This window comes from Diceros bicornis, chromosome 18, assembly GCF_020826845.1.
Source record: "Diceros bicornis minor isolate mBicDic1 chromosome 18, mDicBic1.mat.cur, whole genome shotgun sequence".
Lineage (NCBI taxonomy): Eukaryota > Metazoa > Chordata > Mammalia > Perissodactyla > Rhinocerotidae > Diceros > Diceros bicornis.
Window position 1 is genome coordinate 62024732 of NC_080757.1, and position 27580 is coordinate 62052311.

At 45.0% G+C, this 27580-nt stretch overlaps 1 protein-coding gene across 1 annotated transcript; it reads right to left on the minus strand.

The window, feature by feature from the left end:
- On the minus strand, positions 1 to 27188 carry WDR45B (WD repeat domain 45B). Its single transcript, XM_058561971.1, has 10 exons — positions 27018 to 27188; positions 21572 to 21646; positions 12960 to 13061; positions 8595 to 8682; positions 7437 to 7531; positions 4487 to 4677; positions 3574 to 3659; positions 2463 to 2564; positions 1854 to 1975; positions 1 to 1444 (listed from the first exon to the last, which is right to left on the minus strand). The coding sequence occupies exons 1-10, from the start codon at positions 27082 to 27084 to the stop codon at positions 1338 to 1340; spliced, it is 1035 nt and encodes a 344-aa protein (XP_058417954.1). The 5' UTR covers positions 27085 to 27188; the 3' UTR covers positions 1 to 1337.
- Positions 27189 to 27580: the final 392 nt, after the last annotated feature.

A 27580-nucleotide genomic window follows, 5' to 3' on the forward strand; every position in this document is an offset into this window, starting at 1 on the left:
CCGAGTACAACAAAATTAGTCACTTTTATTTAAAAGAAACATTACAAATAAATGTGCAAAATTAAATTTCATGATTAAATACACAAAAGTAACATGCATATTTTACATTGAAATCTACATACAAAGTTAGTTGATTACATGACAGTAAAAGAAATGACAAAACAGAGAACTTGCTGCTGCAGATTTTAAATGTTTGCAACCTGAAATTACAACCATAAAATTAAGTTTCTTGAAAGGTAATTTAAGAAAATTAAATATAAACTCAAGTAGTACTAACAATATAGAGCCCATAACCTATTTTAGTTACCAAATGTTAAAAACCGTGATGTGCCTTTCATTCTCAAAACGTTAGTGTGCAGCTATTCTTAGAAACGCTGGGGAGAGAAAACGCCGGAGAGCAAGGCAAGTGGAAGGACAGGCACCCCACTCCCACGGACAGAAACCAGGCCCTGCGCTGGAGAGATGGTGGTGCCCCCTTCACGTCCTCTAAATCAAGTGACGCTTTCTTCTATGACGAAATGTTTGAAGTCTATGTGTTCCTCTGTTCCCTAAACGTAACGGAAACTTTTAACGGGAGTTTCACCAGGAGACCACAGGCAACGCTCAGAGCGCTCTGCTCGCTGGGTGGGCCTGGCGCCTGCCTCAACTCCAACAGCTCCAACAGAAAGACGTGCGCACACAACCAAGCACAGGTTTACCACAGCACAGGGACAACCACGATGCGGGACTCACAAGGGAAACGCATACCCTGTGTTCTCTAACATGGTTGTGTCTTTCTTCTTCAGGTTCACGCAGGAGGAGGAATTCCTTTCTCCTTTTCTAAGGCCAGATGCTGGTATTATTCTATTTAAATCTGGATATAATGTAAGAGTTAACATTTACACATTTGTTCATTTACCTATTATAGACTCAATAAAAATGATGGAATCTGTTGTCAAAAACAAATTTTGATTTGTCCATCCTTTTCTTAACTCAGTCCCTAAGTCTGTATGGAGCCCCCAGCTGTAGGTGGGAGGATGCTGTGCGACCACTAAAGCTAGTGTCATGGTGGAACTAAAGGTAACAAGCCAGCAGTCAGGCACAAGCTGCTCAGAGACACTTGAGTGTCTGCGGTGCCTTGATGATTATTCTTTCTTTAGCACTGGAAATGGGAAGCCTTGTTTAGGAAAACACACAACCACATATGGCTTCGAGACCAAGGTCCCCCGGGACAGTCCCTCCAGCCTATTACCCACAAGGGCCAAGGGCACCAGCACCAGCCCCAAGAGGTTGAGGGGCACACTCAGCGCTTTGGGGGGCGATTGGCCATGGGTGTTGATTGCACTCTTGGTGAAGAGTCACAGCTTGTCGTCAGTCATTTCTAGAAACTGCGCGTAGACGTCCCGGAGGCATTCCCCCTTGGGGTTGAAGAGGAATTTGTAGTAGCTGCCATCTGCACAAATCGCTGGGACAGAGGAGAACACATCACTCAAGCATCTCTTCCCCAGAGTTAAAAGCAAGCAGCCCTCACTGAGCTGAGCTAAGCTGCTTCTCAAGAGTGACTGGGAGCAGCGACGGGCTCCCCTTCCTTACCGAGCACACAGGTGGCCAAGAGTCCCAACTACTGTGGGGACGTTGGCAACAGGAAAAATCCTCTTTGGTCATCAGTTCAAAAATCAAATGATCTGCCCCAACGATTTCCTGGGAAACCCTTGGAGGGTAGGGAGCTGATAACATCTGAAATGGCTGTGCAGACCCCGAGTGGGATGCACTGCTCCCCCAAGAGAGAGAGAGGAAGGGGCCATCAGTGGGGCTGGTGTAGTGCTGACACAGCTGGTGGGGGGGGGACATTCTCATCTGGAAGGACCACTTACCAACGACAGCGTTTGGCTCTGTTCCAAATGCACAAATGCATGGAGAGCCTGAGGGAACCTGAAACTTGGAAAAACTCCACTTGGAACTGAAGTATTTTGGAAGGAAACTGGCTGATGCCAAACTATGAAGACAAGGAAGAAAAGGAAGGAAGTTACATTCACATAAAGTTAAAAAGATACTGCTCTCTTTAATACAGTCTTAGCCTTAATGATCTAATGTCTATTTTTGCTTTTAATTTTTTATTTCTCACATGAAAAAACTAAGTCTATGCAAATGGTTTTATAATAAAACCAGAAACCAATTAGCACCACAAGGGGCACAGTTTTCTACTGCCACTAAGTTAATTTTCTGAACACAGCAAACATAAGGACAGCCATTAAGTTCAGGACCAAGTTCTCAATCATGGAAAGGTGCCTGGATGCTCATCAAACATCTTCTAAGGAGTTCACATTAGTGAAGTAAAGATGGCACTGCTGTAGCATCAAATACTTTGCACTGATTTTCAAAGAATCAAATGAACAACCAATGAAAGAGATCCTGACTGTGACTTAATCCTGCATTTGCCCACACTGAAACAATGTTAGTTCTTTCAATGTTGGGAAACCTACCTAGACTGTTTATTCCTTTTTGGATCTTCAGCAGCAAAAATATGCACTGTGCCGTGGTCACTGGACACACAGATGAGGGATGCATCCTGATTGAAGCTAATGCTGCCGAGAAAGCAGAAGCAGCTTGGTTACGGTGTCGATGCAGAGGAGCCCAGCCCCAACCGCAGCAACAAGCCATGCAAGCTGATGCCTCAAACCAAATACCTGGCCTTCCTGTATTCAAGACAGCAATTTTAAGAACAATTCCCTCTTTAAACGGCCAACAGTGCTCACATGGAACCAGAGGTCTAAGGTGGGCATGACCCAGCGTGCCGCGGCTGGGCCCCTGCTTGGGCGCACTCACAAGGCTGGATGCCAGGGAGAGCAACTCTGCATCCCTGGGGCCCTGAGGCCATCCACTTAGGTGGGAACTCCTCTCCAACAACCCCGGCCCCTGGAGGCACAGGCTGCCCCTTTGGAGGTGGGCATTCCTAGGCTGGGGCACGCACCTGCTCAGCTGGAGGGGCCCTGAGAACAGACAGACAGAGAGCATGCTGCTCACCACAGGGCCCCACAGGCACATTCTCTAAATTCATACATTAAATATGTTTTTATCCCAGACCCAAATACTGCTCAACACCTGCAAAGGCCACAGATGCAAAGAATGAAATCCTGCCCAAGCTGGGGTCCAGCCACTTCAGTACAACAGACACCATGGGGTGCGGAACAACTATCATACAGGAAGCAGTTCAGCCTCTCAAAGGAGGCTGAAGGAATGACAGGTGAGCTAACAAGGTGTCTAGTATTTGCCTTAAAATACTACAGAAAACTAAGCTGAAGCGATAGTGAAGACATGAAATAAAACTGCATATAGTGATAAATGCTAAAGCAGGGCGATGGGTTAATAACAGTAGTTAACTACAATATTCTTTCTACTTTTGTGTATATTCCCATAATAAGAAGTTAAAATTAGTGATAATAAAACAAGCTGAAACCCGACCTCCTAGCAGCATGGTAGCCTCCCACCCACCTCAAGGGGAGTCATGACTTTCCCTCCAAATCACATAAGGCCCATTTCCAGGCAGTCAGCCCAAAGCAATGGCCTTCTCCAGGGTGAAATGTTCATCCTTACCAATAAATATTAGCTGCCTGAGATCCTCTTCGTAGTTCCTGGATTAAATGCCCTGATGAAGTATCAAATATTCTTATAAGGGTCCCCTTTGAAAAACAGTGAAGTGTTTCATTATCAAAGATTCACAACTTTTTAGTTTTTTGAAATGATTTATATTCAAAAACCCATTAGCCCATAAAACCCTCCCCCAACTCACCCACATCATCTAAAACTCAACTTTTCCCTCTGCCATACCCGAGATCAGGACGGCCCTAGGCATGGGCCAGAGAGGGTAAAGGAGACCTGGGGCCCTGGTCCATGAGCATCAGCCTCCTCTAACCCTGTACATCTGTTTCCTGGCAGAGAACCAAGAGAACACAAGGCCCAGGCTGACCCATTCCCTGAGTGATGTCGGTTCGCTGCCTAGAGAAACGGCACTGGGGCCGGCCCCGTGGTATAGCGGTTAAGTGTGTGTGCTCTGCTGCTGGTGGCCCGGGTTCGGATCCCAGGCACACACCGATGCACCGCTTGTCAGGCCATGCTGTGGTGGCGTCCCACATAAAGTGGAGGAAGATCAGCACAGATGTTAGCTCAGGGCCAGTCTTCCTCAGCAAAAAGAGGAGGATTGGCATGGATGTTAGCTCAGGGCTGATCTTCCTCACACACACATACAAAAAGAAATGGCATCTTACTCATAACGCCCACAGCCAGATAGAAACACCAACACTGTAATTCTGCTGCCAAAAAGATGAGGCACGAACAAATAAAATGACTTTTTATTGTCAACTACAACTCATTCCCGAGAGAAGGTGGCTAAGAATCTGCAGGGAGTCAGAATCCTCAGGGAAGGGCCGGTTTCCTGCGGAGGACACACGGCAGTCCTAAGGAGCGCGAGGGAGGTACATGACCTCAGTGAGGGGGAACACGCACTCACTTTTTCAGACGCCGTTGCAATTCTTGTTCCCTGCAGGTTGAGAGCAACACAGCTCAGGACACCTTCATGGGCAGGAATGTCCACGGGCGGCTTCTCGGTGCTAGCCAGGTCCACGAGCTGCACGTGGCCCGTGTGTGTGCCCGGAAAGGCCAGGAGGGAATTGTTACTATTGGGGCAGAGGACACAGAGGCCTAAACAGAGACAGAGAAACTCATCAAGGACTCAGGACTATTTTCAAAGCCCCTGCTTCTGCACAACCAAAACCTGCTCTCTGCCCTCCAGTTTCCAAGAAAAAATAAGAATTATTCATGGGTTTCCATTTATATCAGAATCACAAAATCCTTCCATTGTAAAGAGTATCAGAGAGCCAAGCAAAGCTACCTCCCATGAGACCACCTCATAATTGGAAACATCTGCTGAACTTATTATTGAATAAACTTTACCAAATGTCTGTCTTCTGTGGTGTCAGCCACTGACAATGCAAAATTGTAAAATCTAAAAACTACCCCATTAACAACAGCATAAAAAATCCAAAATATTTAGAAGTAAATTTGACAACAGATATATAAGACAGCGTAACACACTGCAAAGAAGAACCAGAGCCCCGACAGACGGAGCACTGTGCCATGACCACCAGCTGGAAGCCATCTTTATCGACAAACAGTGCAGTCACAATGAAAACTCCACAGGCTTTGTTTAAGAAATGGACAAGCTGACACTAAAGTTACAAGGAAAGGCAAAGGTCCTAGACAGTCAAAAAATTTCTTGTAAAATAAGAATAAGATTGGAGGGGCCGGCCCCATGGCTTAGCGGTTAAGTGCACGCGCTCCGCTACTGGCAGCCCAAGTTCAGATCCCAGGCGCGCACCGACGCACTGCTTCTCCGGCCATGCTGAGGCTGTGTCCCACATACAGCAACTAGAAGGATGTGCAACTGTGACATACAACTATCTACTGGAGCTTTGGGGAAAAAAAAAAAGAAGAGGATTGGCAATGGATGTTAGCTCAGAGCCAGTCTTCCTCAGCAAAAAAGAGGAGGATTAGTATGGATGTTAGCTCAGGGCTGATCTTCCTCACAAAAAAAAAAAAAAAAAGAATAAGATTGGAGGACTATGCTACCTAATTTCAAGGATTTTTTTTAAAGATCCAGAAATCAAGGCAGTATGGTATATAAGGACAGAAACACAGACCACTTACACTTACTGGATCACAAGAAAAGTACCAAGGTAGTTCAATGCATAAAATATAGGCTTTTTAACAAGTGGTACTAGAAACTTGATGTCTATATAGAAAAGACAGACCTGGGCCTTCGCCTCACGCCATATACAAAAATTAACTTGAAATGAACCAAAGACCTAACTTAAGATCAAAAGCTTTAAACTTCTCGGAAGGAAACATAAAGAAAATCTTTGTTATGCAAAAGGCCACAGACTGAAAATATCTCCAAAGTATGACAGACAAAGGGCTTTATCTAGAACATATAAAGAATTTTTACAAATCGGTAATAAGATAATTTTATTTTATTTATTTATATTTTTATTTTTGGTGAGGAAGAACAGCCCTGAGCTAACATCCGATGCCAATCCTCCTATTTCTGCTGAAGAAGACTGGCCCTGGGCTAACATCTGTGCCCATCCTCCTCCACTTTATATGGTACGCCACCACAGCATGGCTTGACAAGCGGTGCATAGGTGTGTACCCGGGATCCGAACCTGCGAACCCCAGGTCGCCGAAGCGGAGCACATGCACCTAACCGCTGCGCCACCGGGCCAGCCCCAATAAACAACTTTAAAAATGGGCAAAAGAGTTGCAGACACTTCACAAAAGAAGACATAGGAATGGCAATAAGCATATGAAAAGATGTTCAACATCACTGGTCCTCAGAGAAATGCAAACCAAAACGACAGGGAGATACTATGACCGCACCCACACTAATGTGTCACACAGACGGACAACACTTAGTGCTGGCAAGGGTATGCTGCAGCTAGAACGCTCATAAGTCACTGATGGGAACGCAAGATATGGCCACTCTGGAAAACATTTTGTTAGTATTTTATAAAGTTAAACATATAATTACAATATGACCCAGCAATTGTACTCCTTGATATTTACCCAAGAGAAATGAAAACATGCCCATGCAAAGATTTGAATGTGAACAGTCAAAGCAGCTTCTATTCATAATAGCAAAAAAAACTAGTATGGATAACAAGTGTGGTAAATCTGTACCAAGGATTATTACTCAGCAATAAAAAGGGGCAAAATAATAATATACACAAAACACATGAAGGAATCTAAAAAATACTAAGCTAAGAGAGACACCAAACACATCTGGAAACGCAAAACTAGAGGGTCAGGTGGGGGATGGGACCACCTGAGGAAACTTTTTTGGTTGATAGGACTGTTGTCTTGACTGTGGTGGTAGTTATACATCTGTTTACAGAAAATAAAACTCATCAAAATGAGTGAGTTTTACATAAATTATACCTCAATAAATCTAGGAGAAAAAAACAAAAATTTTAAAAAGAAATTAAGATGATATAATGAATAACAAAGTCTGCCACAAGCAATCCTCCCTCCAGAAGAAAAAAGGGAAGGAAATGCCTCAGAACTTAACAAAAACATGATTCCAGGGCCTATCACAGAGCTCCTGAATGGCTGACAATCACTGTGAAACAGTCCAGTGAAAGCTCCCCACAATGACTCTGATAAGAGGGCTGGTCTCAGAACCACTGCCCAGGAGGCTGGGCTGTGGAAAGTTCACCCTGGAGGAGGTAGAGCAGGCCAAGGGAAGAGATGCAGAAGGAAAGAGCCCTTAATGCACCTCAGGACTCCTCACCACACAGATAAAGACCCGCCTGGAGGAGAGGGCACCCAGCACAGGTCAGCGCCCCTGTAGGGACTGGACACGAGGAAGCCAATTTCCATCGTCACTCCTTCTCTGAATTTCTTACCTTTAGGATTATAGCAGGTTTCAAAGACGTGCAATTGATGGGGATTGTGTGTGAACGTAAACACCTTAATCATGGAGTCCAAAACAACCACAATTCTGGAAAGAAAAAAATACAATTAGCACTCCTCTCCTCCAAAGTGAAACTCAAATATTTTGTGATTTTTGTTCTTATCATTTTGAAACTTAGAAACACTCCAAACACCACATACAAAAAGGATCGCTCATTCTTCAGTCAGGGCCCCTTACAGGCGAGGTCTTTGGAGGAGGGCACTAATGAACATGCTCCTCTCACCTGTGCAGAGGCCAGCTAATAGACCTTTCTGAGGTTTCAAGATATATTATCTTCAAATATTCCCTCTGGAGAAAGACCCAAGTAGAACACATGGGGCAGAAATTATATTTCTATATGTTTTTAGATATGTCTTGATAATTTAGAAACTTTAGGAAGTGGAAGATCCTTGACTTGGCTCGTTTTTGCATTATTAAGGGCCCCTAAATATTGACATTACTGGAAGGAACACCTACGAACAGGGGATGACAGACCCCTTTTTACATTCAACTTGTTGAGTATCTTTGTCCTCCCACAGTTGAGTATAATAAATCATACCAAATTAAAATCCAACTTAATGAAGCTTTGCTCTATCTTGCTCAACATACTGGGAAAAAACTTCTATATTCTCTTAAACACCATGAAGGCAACGGCTGAGAGAGAAACCTGCTACTTTCAACAGACGAGGTTCAATGACACCTTCTCGCTAAGGAGTTTCTGAATTTTCCTTTACCTTCAAATCGAAAACATTTATTGAAGCAGCATTTGGAAAAGAATGGACTTAGAGTGACGACAATTCAAGGTCCAAAATGCATGTCCTCGTCTGCACCTGTTAGATGTTCCTGAAGTACTGAGAGCCAAGGGCTTGGTCCATGGCAGGCGCACTTCATCTATGCCCACTGACTAGATGGAATTAGATGGATAAAAACCAGGGCCTTTAAATGATTCTTGGAAGCCAATAAAACATCCTTATATCCTTTGGGTTATAAACTACTGTTATCACATTTTAATATATCATTTTCCTCAACACTTTTCTTCCTCCTATACAGTATTTCAGCCAACTTCAAAGAAAGTGACTGTTCCACTTTTAAAATTAGATACCAAACATACCTATCTCGCCGCAATTTGACTGCCTTCACTTCTGTAGAAAATTCTATTTCAATAACAGTCTTCTTTTTCAGGTCATCCCAGATCATCACTGAAATGTCAGAAAGGATTTAACGAACACAATAATAAATAGGCTACAGTACTGGGTTGTTAAGGCCACTTCTGAAGGAGTCCTTACCCCACAAACACCTGACCAGGTAGAGGTGTTGCTCTCCCACTAGGAACTACTGTCTCCCTCCCTCCCAGGTCTCAGACCACCTCCTACTCACAATTCTCCTTCTCTGGCAGCCCGGTGGTCACCTCCTCTCTCCCCTCCCTCCTCTTTCAGCACTCACCCGCCTGGTCAACATCTTAGGCAACCAATCTCTGCCTCTCTCTGACACACACACGTGTGCACACACATTCATGCACACTCTAATCTCTTTCCCTCTTTTCAGGTAAACTTCTCCCCACCTCTCTTTCCTAGGTTTCACTTGACTGAGCCACCAACCAAGCCTAACCACAGTTACTAAGTATGAAAAAGGGTTGTTTTCTTGTGGAATCAGATGGACAAAAACTAGAGCCACAGATTTCTCAACCCCACCCTGACTGTTCTTACTCTTGCTCAAGCTCAGAAATGTCTTCTGTCTCGTCTTCTTCCTCACACTGCAATATTTTATCATGATGGATTAGTAGTTTGCGTCCTAAGGGCTGAGATAATTTACAGATAACCTTTGAGGAAGAGCCGAACAGCACTGTGCTTGGGAAGAGGCACAGGGAGTGGGGTATTCACCCATTTCCATCTTCACTACTAGGAAAGCCATCTACGAAGGGTGTGAGGTGAGAGAAAGTAAGTCTTCCTCACAGTCAGGTCGTGGGCAAGGTGACCAAGGGTGGAAGGGAATGAACATTTCCCTCAAAGTCCTGATGCCATGACCAACACGAGTCCTGGAAGATGGATTCAGGTGTAAGTTTTGCCAGAATGGACTAAGTGACCTAAATTTCAAATCAAGAGATAATTTAATACCAGCCTGCAAGAATTACCAAACTTATTCTTAAGTAACATAAAATTTACTTACTATTGAAGAGGTTAATTAAAATTTATGATCATTCAAAAAGGAAGCAGTTTTGTTCTTCTTACTCCTTTAAAATACCATCTTTGTTTCTCCTCATTTCTTTATTTAACAAACCTCTTCTCTTCATTTGACAAATCTCTAGAGTCAGCTCCTCCTTAAATGCACTAACATGTTAGTAAGTGGAACAATCACCTCAGTCAATAGTTACCTTATTGAAAACAATAAATTTCCAAAACCAGAATGTTCACAACCTTCTGAGCAAAGGACACTTCTACTCTTGCACTTGTAAAGTGATTCAAAAGTAAACTTCCTCTGGCTCTGCTACCTAACACCAAAAAGTCTGCAATTCAAAACAAATGCAAACTGGCCCAAGCAGACAGAAACCCACAGATGAGCGATGTCAAGGGTGTCACAAATCTCGGTGAATTCCATTTTCAGAAATTTCTGGAAAAGGCATGATGAAGCCCCAAAGGTAGCAGCACAAATTCTTGTTCTCAAAAGAAAAGTGACCAGATACAACACCTTGGGTAGTGACAAAAATCCAAGGACTTAACATGGAGTGACCGTTAACTCCCCATTTGTGAAGCAGGGAAAATCCCACTGGCTTCCGAGGTCTTCGAGCTGCCTTCCTGTGGTGTGCTGGAAATTTCAAAGATGCTGTGCAGGATTCTGTATGTCTGTCTTTTAACACAATTCCTGATAGCAAAAGGTATACTGTCACATGCCGTATAACAACATTTCGGTCAATGATGGGCCCACAGATGGCGGTGGTTCCAGAGATTAGTACCATACAGCCTAGGTGTGTAGAGGCTACACCATCCAGGTTGGTGTAAGTACACTCTGTGATGTCTGCACAACAAAGAAATCGCCTGATTTTCTCAGGACGTGTCCATCGGTAAGTGATGCATGACTGTATTCAGTAATTCTCCTTCCTTTGTCCTCTAAGCTCTTGACTAAATGAAAAGGGCTTTCTGCTCTGCCTGAACAGCACTGAGCAGTTTCCGTTAGAACTCAGCTGGTCTCACTGTGACAGTCTGTCTCCTCCAGTCTTTTTTCATTCTGTTTTTCACAAACCAAAGATGCTAGACTCTTTACATTTCAACAGCATGCATCTTTATTTGTACTTATTAAAATATTAAGAGTAAATTCAAGAAGTAATTATGACATTATTGAAAAAACACATGTTTAATCTTACAAAAGCTTAAGCAGACCAAATCCTTATTTTAAAATTGCCTTTAGCATTCTATAATAAGTAAATTTAAATTTTACTCAAAATTTTCTGTTAGAAAATTGCTTTCTTCTAAGTCTGTAAAATTTCTGAGACCCTTCCACTTTTGGGACTCTTTTTTTACTGAGAGTAAGACGTTACAGGTGAAGGAGACCCCAGAGATTATCCAGTCTGACTGCTGCCTTGAGAGAGCCCCGGGGGGGCCACTCCCCTAACAGTGCCACAGGTGGGGTCAAGGGAAGCTGACACACCAGGTTCCTGATTCCTTTTCCTCTTCAACGATCAATAAAATTCTTCGTGACAAGACAAAAACTGATCCTGCAGTAGGACTTCTGCCCATCCCCAAGAAGCCCAGGTAAAGTAATTCTTATTCCATTGTAAAACCCACCCCTGCTCTCTCTCCAAGCACAGTGGCTTCCATTTCACTTCTGGGTGGCCTCTTCCAGGACTCACAGCCACGGGCGCTGCTCATCTGGGCCATGCTGGCAATGACCTGGACAGCATTCTGGGCTTTGTGCTCTTCAGCCTCTGTGACGACAAGCTGGAGAGGCAAGCGTACCTGCTCAGCTGCTCAGAAGGGGTTATCAGGGTGAACCCTCACCTGAGGGCAGATTCATAGCATCCATCAGGCTCCACTGAGAACTGCGAGCCTGGGCCCCAGAGCCTATCAAGGCTCATCTAGAACTCTGTGCCTTTCTGTGCTCTTGCATCAGGCCTTGGCTACCCCTTGCTGCACGCTCTCAAGCAGACCTCCTGCTTCCGCCCACGGCACCTCCTAGAACACGTCCTACCCTCGTCTTTACTCTTTGTTGGGAGACTTCCCTCACTACCCACCAAACTTTGAAAGAGAGTGACCTCCATCTCCTCCACCACCACCCATCCACTCTGGAACCTGTCACCAGTGGGCTCCAACTCAACAGTCTTCCAAAGCCGCCAGTGGTCACCCAGGTCACCAGGCCCAGTGGCTTTTCTCAGGCCTCATCCTCTTCCACTCATCTCCAGCATTTGACTCTGATGACCACACTTGCTCCTCTCTCTACCCTGTCCTGTGAACAACGGCTCCCATTTCTGCCTCCAACCTCTGGTGTCTCTTCACTCAGTCTTACACACTGCTTTAGACTAGAACGTTCCTAAGATCTGATGGCACTGCCTTCCTGACCACACCCTCACCTGGTCTTCAAGGCCCCCTGGATCTGTCTCCAATCCACCTGCCACCCTCTGCTGTTCAACTCTCCTTTCCCCAGTTTCTTTCTCTTCCCTCGACATCTAGTTTGCAGGCATGAAGTGCACAGCTGTCGTTGGTAAAGTTTCTCCCTTACTTAAAAAGAACCAGACCTTTTACACTGCAATCTCTTTGAAGGCATACAAACTCACACATACATACCAAAAACAATATCCCGAAACCTAGAGACAAGCTGGTTTTTTGTTTCACACGGAAACCAAATTAGTGTTTCTGTGAGTCAATGGCACTTTGTAAGAAAAGTAACCTCCCTACACCTTGCTTTAAAATGCACTCATGGGGCCAGCCCGGTGGCGCAAGCGGTTAAGTGGGTGCGCTCCGTTGCAGCAGCCCAGGGTTCACCGGTTCGGATCCCAGGCGTGCACCGACGCACTACTTGTCAAGCCATGCTGTGGCAGCGTCCCATATAAAGTAGAGGAAGATGGGCATGGATGTTAGCCCAGGGCCAGTCTTCCTCAGCAAAAAAAGAAAAAAGAGAAGGATTGGCAGATGTTAGCTCAGGGCCGATCTTCCTCACAAAAAAAAAAAAAAAAGCACTCATGACATTTATGATGCCCACCCACAGGAGAATACCCAGAACAAAATGGGGTCCAGAGGCATGGCGTGCCCCTATTTCCAACATTCACTGAAAAGCAGGTGACTGCGTCAATGAGAACAAGTGACCCTTGTCATGCATTTCTCCTGGGAACAGCAAAGACCAGACGCTCTCCTCATGGATGCTTTAGTCCTTCATACCTCACAGGACTACAGAGAATGCCAAGTGTGGCCACAGACACAAAGATGTTCTAAAAGTTCAAGACACCGCTACACGTGAGGCGTAAGTATTAAATGCACGAGTACTTTACCTTTGTTGGGAGGGTACTTCGGCTTTTTCCCACCACCAACTAAAGCTAAATAGTTGCAGCGAAATAACATTTCAACATGGCCAACTCCTCCTTCTAGAAATTCTGAAATGACATTAAAAAGAAGTTAGTATGCATATGTTACAAGAAAAAAAAAGAAGTGAAAACCTAACATTCAGCGTGTGATATTTAATCACAATTTATATCTAACTACTGTCAGAAATGAAAATGGTGATTGCCTAGGAAAAATAATTAGCTACAGGTTTCAGAGTTCTCTCAGCATCCTGTCATCATGAACTGTGTTTTCATGAATAAACACCAAGCACAGAGCATCCTAAGAAATCAATACAGTAAAATGTAAGAAATGTCTAAATTCATATTTTAAGGTGTAGTGAAATCTAAAAAAGCATGCTGAATGCTTTAATACACAAGCTGAGTTTCTTTTTGATCATTTTAAACACCTCTTCCACTGAAGTCTGAAATGCTCATAAATGTTCATGAACTATGTTGAGGGAAAAGTCAGCCGATTTTCAGAGGTCCTCCATGACAGATGGCAGGCAATGGGAACCCTGACGAGAAGCCTGGGGCTCAAGGAAGCAGACCTGACTCTGGGGTGTTTATGTTGCAGAACAGGACTGCCTCACCCAGCTTCCTCCAACATTACACTCTGGTCTGTAATGACCATGAGCTCCTGAGCAAACCAGAGGGCAAGTGAGGAGCCAAAACCTCTGAAAATTAGAAGTTAACCTAAGAATCAACTTCTACCTGTGCAGTCATAGCTGCACAAGACAATTCCAAAGTTCATCAGCTTGTTCTAGAAGAAACTTAAAATCCAAGGTCTAGTAGAAACCCTAGAAAGGACTATATATTTAATCTTATCCACAATGAAAACAGCTTTTCTTATAAACAATTTAGTAGTCCTCTGACACACAAGCTACGTCAAAGTAATTCTGCCTTTAATAGGATGTGGCCACGGTCCAAATTCAAACAACTACAACGGCCCATCCCTTAAACAGCACTCCCCCTCTCGGTTGGGTGTGTGGCTTCAGATCCAAAAAAGCCCAGGGCTCCTTTACCCCACAGCATAGGACACCACCTCCAGCAACTGAGGCCACTACCCTGGTTCCCACAAACTCATTCACCACGTGGTAGGAAGAGGAACTGCCAGTCAACATGTAGTCTTAGCCTTTACACTCTTGAAAGCATTAATGGATTGTAACAGACTAGAGCTCAGTAAAATTTCTAATAACCAGGTACTTAATAAACGCTGACCATCCAGTGGGGGAAAGGACAGTCTCTCCAACAAATGCTACTGGGAAAACTGTACATCCACATGCAAAAGAATGAAGCTGGACCCTTCACTTACACCATATACAAAATTACCTCAAAATGGGTTAAAGACCTACACATAAGATCCAAAACTACGAAACTCCTAGAAGGAAACATAGGCAAAAAGCTTCATGACATTGGACTTGGCAATGATTTCTTGGATATGACATCAAAAGCACAGGTAACAAAAGCAAAAGTACACAAATAGGACTACATTAAACTTAAAAACTTTTGTGCATTAAAGGACACAATCAACAGAATGATTGAAAAGGCAACTTACAGAATGGAAGAAAATATTTGCAAATCGTATACCTGATAAAGGTTAATATACAGAATATATAAAGAACTCCTATAACCCAACACTAACAACAATAAAAAAATCAAATAACCCAATTAAAAAATGGGCAAAAGACTTTAATAGACATTTCTCTAAAAATGATAGATTGTCCAACAAACATATGAAAAGATGCTCAACATTTTCCACATCCTCACTGAACATGAGAGAAATGCAAATCAAGACTACAATAAGTTATTACCTCACACTCATTAGGATGGTCACTATCAAAAAACTAGAAAATAACAAGTGTTGACAAGGACATGGTCCTGTTGGTGCAGCTGCTATTGAAAACAGTATGGTGGTTCCTCAAAAAATTAAAAATAGAACTACCACATGATCCACTAACCCCATTTCTTGGTATATATACTCAACAGAATCGAAAGCAAGGTCTCCAAAAGATGTTTTCACACCCATGTTTATAGCAGCAGTATTCACAACAGCCGAGAGGCAGAAGCAACCCAAATGTCTATTGAGGGATGAAGAAAATGTGGTCTATCCATACAATAGAATATTATTCAGCCTTAAAAAGGACAGAAATTCTGACACATGTTACAACATGGATGAACCTTGAGGACATTACACTCAGTGAAATAAGCCAGGCACAAAAGGACAAATACTGTATGACTCCACTTAGATGAGGTCCCTAGAGTTGTCAAATTCACAGAGACAGAAAGTAGGACGGTGGATGCCAGGGGCTGGGAGGCTGGGAATGGGGAGTTAGTGTTTAATGGGGACAGAGTTTCAGTTTGGGAAGATGAAAAGAGTTCTGGAGGTCTGTTCCACAACAATGTGAACATACTTAACACTACTGAACCGTACACTTTAAAATAGTTGGTAAATTTCACGTTATTTTTTGTGTGTGTGTGAGGAAGATCAGCCCTGAGCTAATAACCATGCCAATCCTCCTCTTTTTGCTGAGGAAGACTGGCCCTGGGCTAACATCTGTGCCTGTCTTCCCCCACTTTATGTGGGACATTGCCACAGCATGGCCTGACAAGCGGTGCGCTGGTGCGCGTTGGAATCCGAACCCGGGCCGCCAGCAGCTGAGCACGCACACTTAACCGCTATGCCACGGGGCCGGCCCCTCATGTTATTTTTATTTAATCACAAAAAACCCAAAACAACAACAATGCAACCAAACGAATGTTGCCATTCAGGAACAACTCTGTCCTCAAGGATGTTAGTGGTATAACTACTCCTCGGTGCAGGTTCAGTAGTAAGTTATAGAATCAAATCTATTAAGAGCAACCCGCGGGGGCCAGCATGGCATAGTGGTTGCGTTCGGTGCGCTCTGCTTCGGCAGCCCAGGTTCCCGGGTTTGGATCCTGGGCTTGGACCTACACCACTCGTCAGCCATGCTGTGGCGGTGACCCACATACAAAATAGAGGAAGATGGGCGACAGATATTAGCTCAGGGTGAGTCTTCCTCAGCAAAAAAAAGAGGAAGATCAGCGACAGATGTTAGCTCAGGGCAAATCTTCCTCAGCCAAAAAAACAAAAAAGCAACCTGCGAATTATGTCAAGAGGTAACTGACATATTCTTTAAACACCATCCAAGAGAGAATGTTTAATAGTATTATAAACGACACTACATGAGCACTGAGACTTTAAACTTAATGCTGGATTTGTCAGAGTCATAAGTCTTTTCAAGTTCTAAAATGTGATTTAGATGTGATTCAAGATGTGATTCAAGCTAATGGGAAAATGAAGAAATGTGAGCGGGCTGCAATAACCTCTGAAATGTGACCCAGACATAGAGAACCAATTAGATGAGGATGTGAAAAATGAGAACTGAAGTACTGCACATGAGGAAATCACTGAGGGCCGGCCCTGTGGCTTAGCGGTTAAGTGCGCATGCTCCACTGCTGGCGGCCCGGGTTCGGATCCCGGGCGGGCAGTGACACACCACTTCTCTGGCCATGCTGAGGCCGTGTCCCATATACAGCAACTAGAAGGATGTGCAGCTATGACATACAACTATCTACTGGGGCTTTGGGGGGAAAATAAATAAATAAAATAAAACCTTATTAAAAAAAAAAAGAAATCACTGAAAAATTTTTTAAAGTCCATTAGGTTCTGTTCCACAGTTTTTAAAAAAGTTTTAATTTAAATCATACAGGCTGGGTTTTTTCTCTAAGCCTCTTTCTAACAAAAAACAGTATTTTATAAAATCAGAAATATCTCATTTTACCTTGATGCCTATTTCTGACTCTTTGATGCAATTAAAAAAAAAACAACGATGTCAAGTTACAAGGATTTAAGAGCTAAGCACTAAGACAAACAAGCAGTCACCAGCATAAACACATACGGTCTCTGGGCTTTAACTGTGGAAAGAAAAAGAGAAAAGCAGATTTTTCAGCATCAACTGAAGAGGCAGAGAAAGTGGATCTAAGGCTTTTCCTAAGAAGAAACCCCAAACTCTAGGTGAGTCAGGGAGGACTTTTAAAATCTCCCCACACCCCACTGCTGTGAGCCCAGAAAGCACCTTCCACAGCATCTGAGAGTGTCTGACCCCCAACCTGCTGCAGCTGGAGAGGAGGTGTCTCCCAAAAGCAAGCCCAAGGTTGCAATCAGAGGCTCCAGTGTCCCAGGCCCCAATGGTTGGTACTGGCTGGGACTGAAAGGATACAATGGGCACGGCTTGTTTACAGAAAAAGGAGAGATGGGCCCAAGGATGCAGATTAATATCCACATCTCTCAAAGTGCCTGAGGCCTGGCGGCTGTCTGTACAGCCCACTAAAACTGCACAACTAGATGGAGTAAAGCATCAAACAAGCACCCAGTCAACTTCACTGATGAAAACTTCAGGCACAAATCAATACCTGACAGGTCCCACTCTACCAAGAGAACCTACCTCAAAAGATGAGAAACTAAAAGAAAATGGAGGGAGGGGCATCTGAGTGTCTGTGTCACTTCCATTCCACTAAGAGAGGCTCAAAGAACTAATTGCTTTATACAAAAGGTGAAACACCCATTCCAGCGCTTGAGGGCAATATCACGGAATAGCAGTTTCCCTGCAATCCCCTATCTCCTTCTTCCCTATTTCTGTGGAGTTTTCTTTTAATGGAAATATCTTAAAGTATTTCTCATTATAAAAATTATACATTATCACTATAAAAATAAAGCAACACAGAAAGGCATAAAGTAGAAACCATTGTTAGTGATATCGTGCGTGGACCTGTGACCTTCCTGTGCACAGACAATCGGTTCCTACTCTGTGAAATGGCACGGTCTATACTCTTCTCAACTTTCCCTGTAACAGCGCCACAGCCGTCTCTCCACATCAGGGTTCACTGATGGATCTCGGTATTTTTACTGTAGGAGCGCACCACTGGAAGGATGTGCCATAACCAAATTAATGATGTTATAATGACGGTCATTTAGGGACCCCCCCCCCTTTTTCACTATTAGAAACAGTGCTGCAAGTAATATGTTTACACAATCATCTGGTGTCTTTTTTCCAATATTCTCCTTCAGAAAAAAATCCTTTAAGTATAATTGTTGGGTCAAACACACACAGTGTGTGTGTGTATAAAATGAACACATTTGGCCAAATGACTCTACAAAAAGGTTCTACTAGTTTAACCTTGTACCATCAAGATTATGAAACTGCTTCTCCACACCCTCACCAAAGCTACACACTAACTGGGTAACATCCCCCTTACAGCAATCAGCTCACTCCCCTCCATCTCATATGCTTCCCATTTCTCTCTAGTCCCTTCACCCCTGACATGCTGGAGTGACCACACAGAGCATGAAGCTCACACAACTTTCTGTGAAATGAGACATAACGAGGATCATAAGTCATAGGTAAGGCCCCCAACAAAGTGTCAAGTCAAGCAGGTTGCTGGACTGAGTAAGGCCAGGAATTGTGCACAAACAGGTCACCTCTTACTTTCAGATACCTGGTGTCGTGTTCATCACTATATCCCCAGCCCCTAGTGCAGCACCTGACTCCAGGAGGCGCCCGGCCACCGCCCAGTGGGCTCAGGAACGAGCAGCCCTCACCTGCTGCTCCACCTCAGTCATGCAGCATTCCCTCTAGGTCTCCGTGTCTGCTCTACTTCCCCACACATGGTTGTCAATGTTACATGTGTGCACTCTGGCCACATGGAGGGAGAGGTAGGTGGGGCTGAAGACAAGGTAACAGCCTGGAACCCCTCTGCCTGCCTTGCAGATGGTGCTAGCTCATCAAGCGTGAGCTACACAAGTTCTAGTCACCTTTGTAATACAATAAAGTTGTTTCTAAATGAAGAGTGGAGTTGACTTTTTACGCATACTCTATATTTCTATAATCACTGGATATAATATTTTATCCAAATGTATAATTCTTAACAGATCTTTATTTGTTCAAATCATGATGGATGGACCTTCTTTCTAATATACGCTTAGATGTGTGTGCGATATATGTAAATCAGAGTCCTACACTTTGACTGCCCAGCATCACTAGGAGAACGGCAGACAGGCTGCATTACACAAGTCCAGGGAGTCCTCTGCCTGGAGCAGAGCAATGCTGCTCTGACGGCTGAGCAAACCCACTCCAGGTTTGCACAAGATGCAGGACCTACAACACCTTGGAGGGAGGTGGGAGAAAGCTGCCCCCCACTGGAGGCCCAAGGATCCCCAAGACAGCTTCCCAGCACTACCAGCTTCCACTCTCTGCCAGCGGTGGGCGCACCTGGGAGAGGCACTCTGTTCATGGCCAATCATGCAGTCTCCTTACTCAGTGCCACAGTCACTGGAGACACAGCGGAGAGCCCAGATCTAGAATGACCGTTGCAATGCAGGCGCACTGCCTTCCTCATTTAGGAAAGCAAACCACAAAGACAAAAAAGGAACAAGGTCAAGTCTTCCGCCTGTTTTCTACGGTTGAGTTGTAAGTTGCCATAAATGTAGTAGATGAACCTGTGAGTGCATGTGGGTGAATTTCTTACAACGCACCATCAAAAAGCATTGTACCAAATTCACTACCAGCTAAGCTCAAGGACAGCCTGTCCCAGACAATGCAGCCAAGCAGTGAGAGTGAATAACACATGCACTGCAGCAAAACAATAGCAAACCTTTCTGGAACATAGGAGTTTTAGATGTTTCTTGTCTAACTTATTTTTATTATAAGAAATCCTGCATTTATTGTAAACATTTAATTAATTAGGGAGCAGTTGTTAATACGCTAATGATTCAACTTTGAAACTAACATCTATAACTCCTCTCTTAAGTTTCTGGGTCAACTTAAGTAGAAAGTATCCTGAAATTTGCAAGTCAAGCTATTTCAAAATATTTTGTAACTTTTCTAAGTGTGTATAAAACAGAGTTGTCTTTAAATCACTACGCAACCCAAACAGAACAAACAGAAGTCAGATACCTGGAAGACTCCCACCACCGCCTGTAAAACTCACTGATCCCACTCACTCACTCTGTTAGAGTAACACTGCCGCTACCACAATAATAAATTATGAGGCATGGGGCCCGGCTGGTGGCGTAGCAGTTAAGTTCGCATTCCAGTTCGGCGGCCTGGGGCTCACTGGTTCGGATCCTGGGTGCGGACCTACTCACTGCTCATTAAGCCATGCCGAGGCGGCATCCCACAAAGAGCTACAGCTCTACAACCACGATACACAACTATGCACTGGGGCTTTGGGGAGAAAAAAGAAAAAGAGGAAGACTGGCAACAGATGTTAGCACAGGAAAAAAAAAAAATTAAATAAATAAATTATGAGGCACAAGCTTACACAGCACTTACTGTGTACCAGGCACTGATCTACATGTTTTACACATTCTAATTCACTCATCTTTACAATAACTTTAGGAGGTAGGCAGTTGTCCTAATTTTGAGACCAAGAGAAAGTAAGGAATTTGCCCACAGTCACACAGCAACTTGGTAAGGGGCAGAGCCAGGATTCGGGTCTAGAATCTCAGCCCCAGGACTATGCTATATTTCTCTAATAAATGAAAGTTACAGACCTCAGCTTACAGAATAAACTTGATATAAAGCACCACCTACTGCTTTGATACCAGGGTTGTATGGAAGATTTTACTTGTGAAGGGGCTCCACTGCCATATGAGTTGTTAAAATGGAAGTGGGATGTTTAGTGGAGCACCAGGATGCAGCAACTTCCTCTTACAGATGAGAAACAGTTCTAGCATCAAAAAATATAACTTGCGCATTGAATAAAAACCAAAACCACAACTGCAGTAAGAAATAGGATGTTTTTCATTTTCTGTAATTTATCTGAGATTTGTTCATCTGTTGGCAGTGCTTGATTCTCCCAGCAGGTTAAGGATAGGAGATGACAAAAGCTTAAGAAAAATATGTAGGAGGAAAAAAGAAATTGAAAAAAATTCTACCTCTAACATTTTTTCCTGTCAAATGGGAAAAGGACCACCGTTATTTTATTTTATCAATAAAATTCCTGATTCCAGCTTTTGAAAACTTGTATTCCATGAAAACATAATTTAAGACATCGAAATAAGTAAACAGAAACAACTATACTTTATTGCTATAAATAATATTTTCTAAGTGTTGGTCATTTACCAAGAGTTAAGAGTCCCACATGCTATAGTTAAACCCATCATTTGAATTCTTCACAATTTACATTCAACAGGAAGAGTGACAATGGCTTGCATCAACTACACCTTGTTCTTCCTGTAGAGCTAGCAAGGACTGAAGACATAGGGAAAAGATACAAGTCGTTTCAAAGTTGATAATTCACTGGAGAAATCACAGTCAGGCGACGCCCACTGAGTCACCACTATATCCCTGCACAGAGTCCAGCACCTGTAGAAGCTCAATGAAAGAAAGAGGACAGCTCTGTCCAAGTTGATGGAGGGCTGTGAACCCTACTTACTTCTCAAAACCAGCCAGCGCCCCCCCGCTCCACGTGCAAGATAAAATTTACACTCTTTGAGGGGTGGAAAGGGGAGAAACCATGAAATGTCAGTTACTCCTTACCTTGTTTCTCTTTTTCTTTTAGTGGATCGGTGTTATAGACTCGGAATCCATTTTCCATCCCACATGCAAAGCATCCTAAAGTGTAAGAGAAACACATTAATCACCTCGCTGGGGTGTCCACTTAGGACCCAGGCCTGGAGCAGCAAAAGGAAAGAAAGGTCTGGAGAAAGCAGCCTCTCCTAAGAACTCCTGCGGATGCTCAGGCCCCACAGACACGGTCTGCACATGCCACAGCTACTCCCCTCACAGACTGTTATTAAAGGATGTGCACGTCCTAGCACATTCTCGGTCTGTCGTTTAACATGCAAAGGAGCCTCCGGAGTCACTCACTCCAACTTCCCACTTCAGGGCCCTTCTGCAGCGTTCCTGTGGACCAGGCTCCGCTTGAACACAATTCCAACAAGAGGGGCTCACCGGTTACCTCCACGAGCCACTCTGCCACAGTGCATTTCCCTCAACACTGGCTTCTTGCTAACGCTCGCCACTGCCTCCCCCTTCCCAACACCTCTCGAGCGCTGTGTGTCAGCTGCCAAGTCCTAGGGAGGCAACAATGAACAAGAAAGCCCACGTCTCCTGGAAGACAGCCAGTCACAGCAGGTGTAGACACTCCGGGTTGCGGAAGGAGAGGAAAGGGCTGCCACAGGATAGTCTTCTAGAAGGCAGCTCTGAGGTCTCCCATGACCTCACTCCCTCCTGTAAATAATCCTAACTCCTTAAACCCCTGTCATGACCGCCAGGGACCCAGGTCACCATCTCCAAGTCACATGGCAGGTTGTTAACGGTCCAATTAAAGGCACTGTCAGGAACTGAAGGAAGCACTCAAATTTCAAGATGATCCTATGACCCGGACTCCATTCACCTTAAGTGCAACCCAAGGGGCTGGCCCTGTGGCGTGGCGGTTAAGTTCACGCGCTCCGCTACTGGCGGCCCGGGTTCGGATCCCGGGTGCGCACCGTCACACCGCTTGTCGGGCCATGCTGAGGCCGCATCCCACATACAGCAAGCAAAAGGATGTGCAACTATGACACACAACTATCTACTGGGGCTCTGGGGAGAAAAAAGAGAAAAAAAAGGAGGAGGATTGGCAATAGATGTTAGCTTAGGGCCTACCTTCCTCAGCAACAACAGAGGAGGATTGGTGTGGATGTTAGCTCAGGGCTGATCTTCCTCAACAACAACAACAAAAAAGTGCAACCCAAGACCACATTCATCTCCTTAAATGCCACCACGTCCGACTGTTGGTTTATGTGGCTAGAAGGAGAAAAACCAAACTCTCCAATTCTTTTTCACAAGACACGCTGCAAAGCCTGATCCCTCACAGCAACTGCACAACTAGTGTAAATGCCAATTCTACTGATTTCCAGCAACTGCACAACTAGTGTGAATGCCAATTCTACTGATTTCCAGCTTTGGAACCACATTACTCTATTCTATCAGCTACCCTTCCAAATGTGAAAAGCATGCTTCTATTTTTTGTCCAAGTTACTTATGAAACCACAGAACATGACAGATTCAAGCACCCAAGGCAGCTACCCCAGTGAGTTGCAGACTGTGTTCTGTAATCAACTCTCAGGCTCTGAAATGCACTTTATCTGGGCCTGGAGTGTGAAACACACTTGAAAGTGCGACATTATTTATTATCTTGTAACTTATTCTGGGTTGTAACTCCCTCTTTGTGTTATTGGAATCATGTAATCTGGACAGAGATATCAGAGCTTTGTTTCCCAGAAAATATTGAAATAATATAGTAGTCGAATCTTTTCCCTTTCTCTCTCAATGATTGCATCTTCCCTGAGTTTTAAGCCTGCACCTACCTTATTTGTCTGCACCAGAACACATATATTTCTGACAGACTTGTATAAAAATATATAAACAATCTTTATAAATCCACAAGAGAAAGGCAGACTCCAACAGAAAAACTGGCAAAAGACTTGGACATTTCGTAAAAGAGAATATCCAAATGGTCAGTAAACATATAGAACCAGGGAAAAGCAAATACAGTCTCACACACACCACTATGAAATCTACGCCCCCGCCAAAATGATGGAAAATACCAAGTGTGAGGTGGGGTACAGGCACAATAACTCTCAGACCTGCTGGTGGAGGGCAAACCAATACAACCACTTTGGAAAACTGTTTGCACTATCTACTACAGCTGTCAATTCTACTCCTAGGTATATATGCCTTGCAGAAATGACAACATATGTTCACCAAAAGACATGTATTAGAATGCTCATAGCAGCAAAATTATACTCATAATAGACAAAAAGTGAGACTCTACCCAAATGCCCACCAATGGTAGAATGGATAAATGAATTTGATATATTCACACAAAATAACACTATACATCAATGAGAACGATCTACAACTGTACTCAACAATATAGGAAAAAACTCTTGCAAACATGATGTTGAATAAAAAAGCCAGAAACAAAAAGAAAGTGCAGAGACAGGCAAAACTCATCTCTGCTGTCAGAAGTTAGATTGGGACAGTGACCGGAAGGAGCATAGGGTGGCCAGGTATGTTTGGTTTGGAAAATTCATCAAGCTGAACACTTAGGATATGTGCACTTTTCTGTAAGTACAGTATACTTCAATAAAAAGTTAGAAGAAAAGGTACAACAAACACCAAAAGGTTGAAAACCACTCTCTAAGGAGGCTAGGCATCATCCTTGCTATCTTTTTTTCTTTTGGATGATGAAACTGATTTTACTTGGTTATACAAAAGCTGGCATTAATCTTTCTATCCTTGCCATCTTAACAAAACTTTTTTCTACAGAGAGACCCTCAGCCCAACAGCTGGTGACCTTACACACCCCTGGGACAGCTGGCAGTGCGGCAACAGGCCAAGGGGATCACTGCAGGGCATTCTTCTATACGTGCACTACATGGAGTCCACATGCAAATACTCCCCGACACACTGGGGGACCACAGTGAAGTGGGGCAACGAAGACAGTCTGTGGCCTCACGTCTTGGTCCAGGCAGGACAAGCCACTATGCCGAGAAAGTGTATATACTCAAACACCTGTGCTTCGCGTGGGAACAGAAAGAAAAATAGGCAGCCAGCTTATAGACATCAACATATCAACACCTAAGAGTCTTCAAGACTGCAGTGCAAATTACCTTTTGGAGAAGACAAGTCAAAAGTTTGAACAATTTAAAATTATGAGCAAACATCCTTTTAAAAATAATTTCTAGGGGTGGGCCCCATAACCTGGTGGTTAAGTTCATGCACTCCCTTTCAGCGGCCCCAGTTGTGGCCCAGGTGCAGACCTACACTACTCGTTAGCCATGCAGTGTCAGCAACCCACGTATAAAATAGAGGAAGACTGGCACAGATGTTAGCTCAGGGCGAATCTTCCTCAAGCTAAAAGAAAAAAGAGGAAGGGCCAGCCCCGTGGCTTAGCGGTTAAGTGCGCCCGCCCCACTACTGGCAGCCCGGGTTCGGTTCCCGGGCTCGCACCGACTCAGCGCTTCTCCGGCCACGCTGAGGCCACGTCCCACATACAGCAACTAGAAGCATGTGCAGCTATGACATACAACTATCTACTGGGGCTCTGGGGGAAAAAAACAAAACGAGGAGAAAAAAGAGGAAAACTGGCGAGAGATGTTAGCTCAGGACAAATCTTTGTCAGCAAAAAATAATAATAATTTCTAAGCCTAAAGTTGCAATGAGAGTGTCAAAAATGCTGAGAGTAACAATTAAAAACAGTATAAGTAAAAACAAAATATAATAAACTCCACCATCCGGCATATATTTATATTACAGGGAATTAACCTAAAGGTAACCAGAAGCTTAAGTATAAATTATAGCATATATCTTTTTTTTTTTCCAAAAACACTGTAAGCTTTATTTATAATTTGTTACAATGAAATAAGCTGGCTGTACAAAAGCATATTTTTCAGACAATTGAAATATATCCATTTAAAAGCCAAAGCTGTCTTTTTAAAATAATCTTTGATGAAACCTTTATACAAATATTATAACTTTCCTGGTTTCTTAAATAATCAGCATCATTATGAGCCTCAATTATTATACTGAAACTTAACACCAAGATTCCCCATTTGGTATTAAGGCAGGTATATAACAATGACTTTTTGCATTAAATGGGTTCAAGCTTTTTGTTTTCCTAAACACAAAAGTTATCACAAAAGTTTTTATAGTCCTCTCTTCCCTCCCTTACTATCAGCCAGCCATCTCTTTTCATTGAAAGCATATTTTCTTAAGGAGTTGTTATATCATTGTTAATTCCTTAATGAGTTGTCAATTATTATCAAAACCCCTTAAAAAACCTACTAGCCCTCCTCTCGTAATCAAAACTCAACTGTTCAGCCACATATTGCCCAACGTCCAACATCTGGCTCCCAACGCCTAACTCACTGATCCTAAATATGTTCCTCCACAATCCCTGCAGCGGGACCAACCCAAACCACCTGCGGTCACCCAGCGGCTTGTGCCCACACCCTTCCCGACCTTCCCTGGTCTAACTGCCACCTCCTCCAAGAGCCCCTCCATGACCCCAAACGCCAGAAGTAAACTTGCCTCCTCCGAGATGAAACTTTCCCGTGCCTGTCTTAGGCTCGCACATTTTCTACCTGTCTCCTCAATTCTTAGACGTATCTGAGCTCTCCCGACACCATACTTAACTACCCATCAGGGCCCGGCACACCGGAAGGAGAGCCAGGCAGTCCTGCACCGTCTAGGTAATGCTATCTTCACAAATGCGGACCCTACAGCTTTGACTCTCTTCAAAAACAAAACTTCCAAAGCCACACACGTAAAGCCTCTTGGAAGCCGGTCCCTGAGGAGCAGCTGCTACTCCTCTTCCTCCCACGGGGGAGACTGGGCAGAGTCCCAGCTCCTGCGGCCCCACCCCTCCCGCGCCCCGCGGCCTTCCCGACGCGGCCGCAGGAGCGGCTTCAGTCTCCCCGGACCACAGCAGGGTTCCATTTCCCCCCAAGGCACACGTACTCCTCAGTCAAGTCCTTAACAGGAAAGTCCTCTGACTTCACTGAACAAAAAGAAAAGGCCGTGAGGAGGCGTTCCTTCAGGGACGGTTTCCGACGAAAACCAACAGAAAAGGCGAGACCCGGCCCGGTCACTAGGCCTGCGGGGGCCGCCATGGAAGTCGGAGCAGGCGGCGGAAGAGAAACCCCAGCGTCTTCCGACTCGACCACAGCTCTCGTGCCTAACGATCCTAACCGCGCAGGGAGAAAACGGAGTGGGATCCCGCGGGCGCGAGGATGCGGCCGGAGGGGGACCCGCCGCGAGTCTGTCTGCACGCCTCGAGCGGGAGCGGCGGCGCGAGGCCCGGGCAGGACCAGGCCGGACGGGACCGAGAGGCAGGGCCAGGGACCGCCCCGGGGAAAGGCCGGCCGGGGGTTGCGGAGGGGAGCACGGCCGGGTGGGGGACCCCGGGGCCCGGCGCGCGCAGGGGCGCCCTCACCGTGGTCCTGGTTGAAGCCAGCGTAGAGCAGCCCGTTGCCGTGGGGGTTGCACGGCAGGAGGTTCATGACGCCGACGCCCCTTAACGCCTCATGCCCCTCGGAAGACCGAAGCTGGGGTCCCGTCTGGCCGGCGCGGAGGCCGCCGCGGCCGGAAGCGAGGAGTGGCCGTGCGTGCGCGCGCAGCCAGGGAGCCGCGCAGCGCCGACCCCCTCCACCCGCGGACGACCAGGGCGGGGACGGAGCGCCGAGAGCATCACGTGCGCGGAGGCGGGGCCGAGTCTAGGGGCGGGCGGACCTGAAGAGGGCGTGCCCGCGTCGGGGCGGGGCCTAGCCCGAGGTGGGCGTGTCTGCTTTTGGGGGCGGGGTCTGGACGGAGGGAGGGCGGGACGCGTCTGAAGGCGGGGACCACCTGCGGGGGCCAGAGACCCTGAGGACGACCGACCCCAGGAGGGGTGGGGATTCAAAGAGGCAGCCGAGCCCGGGCCCCTCATGAGCAGGCGGGGCCCAGAGCCCCGACAGTAATTAGAGCTCCCCCAAGAAGTCATATAAGTTAAGTGTAAGA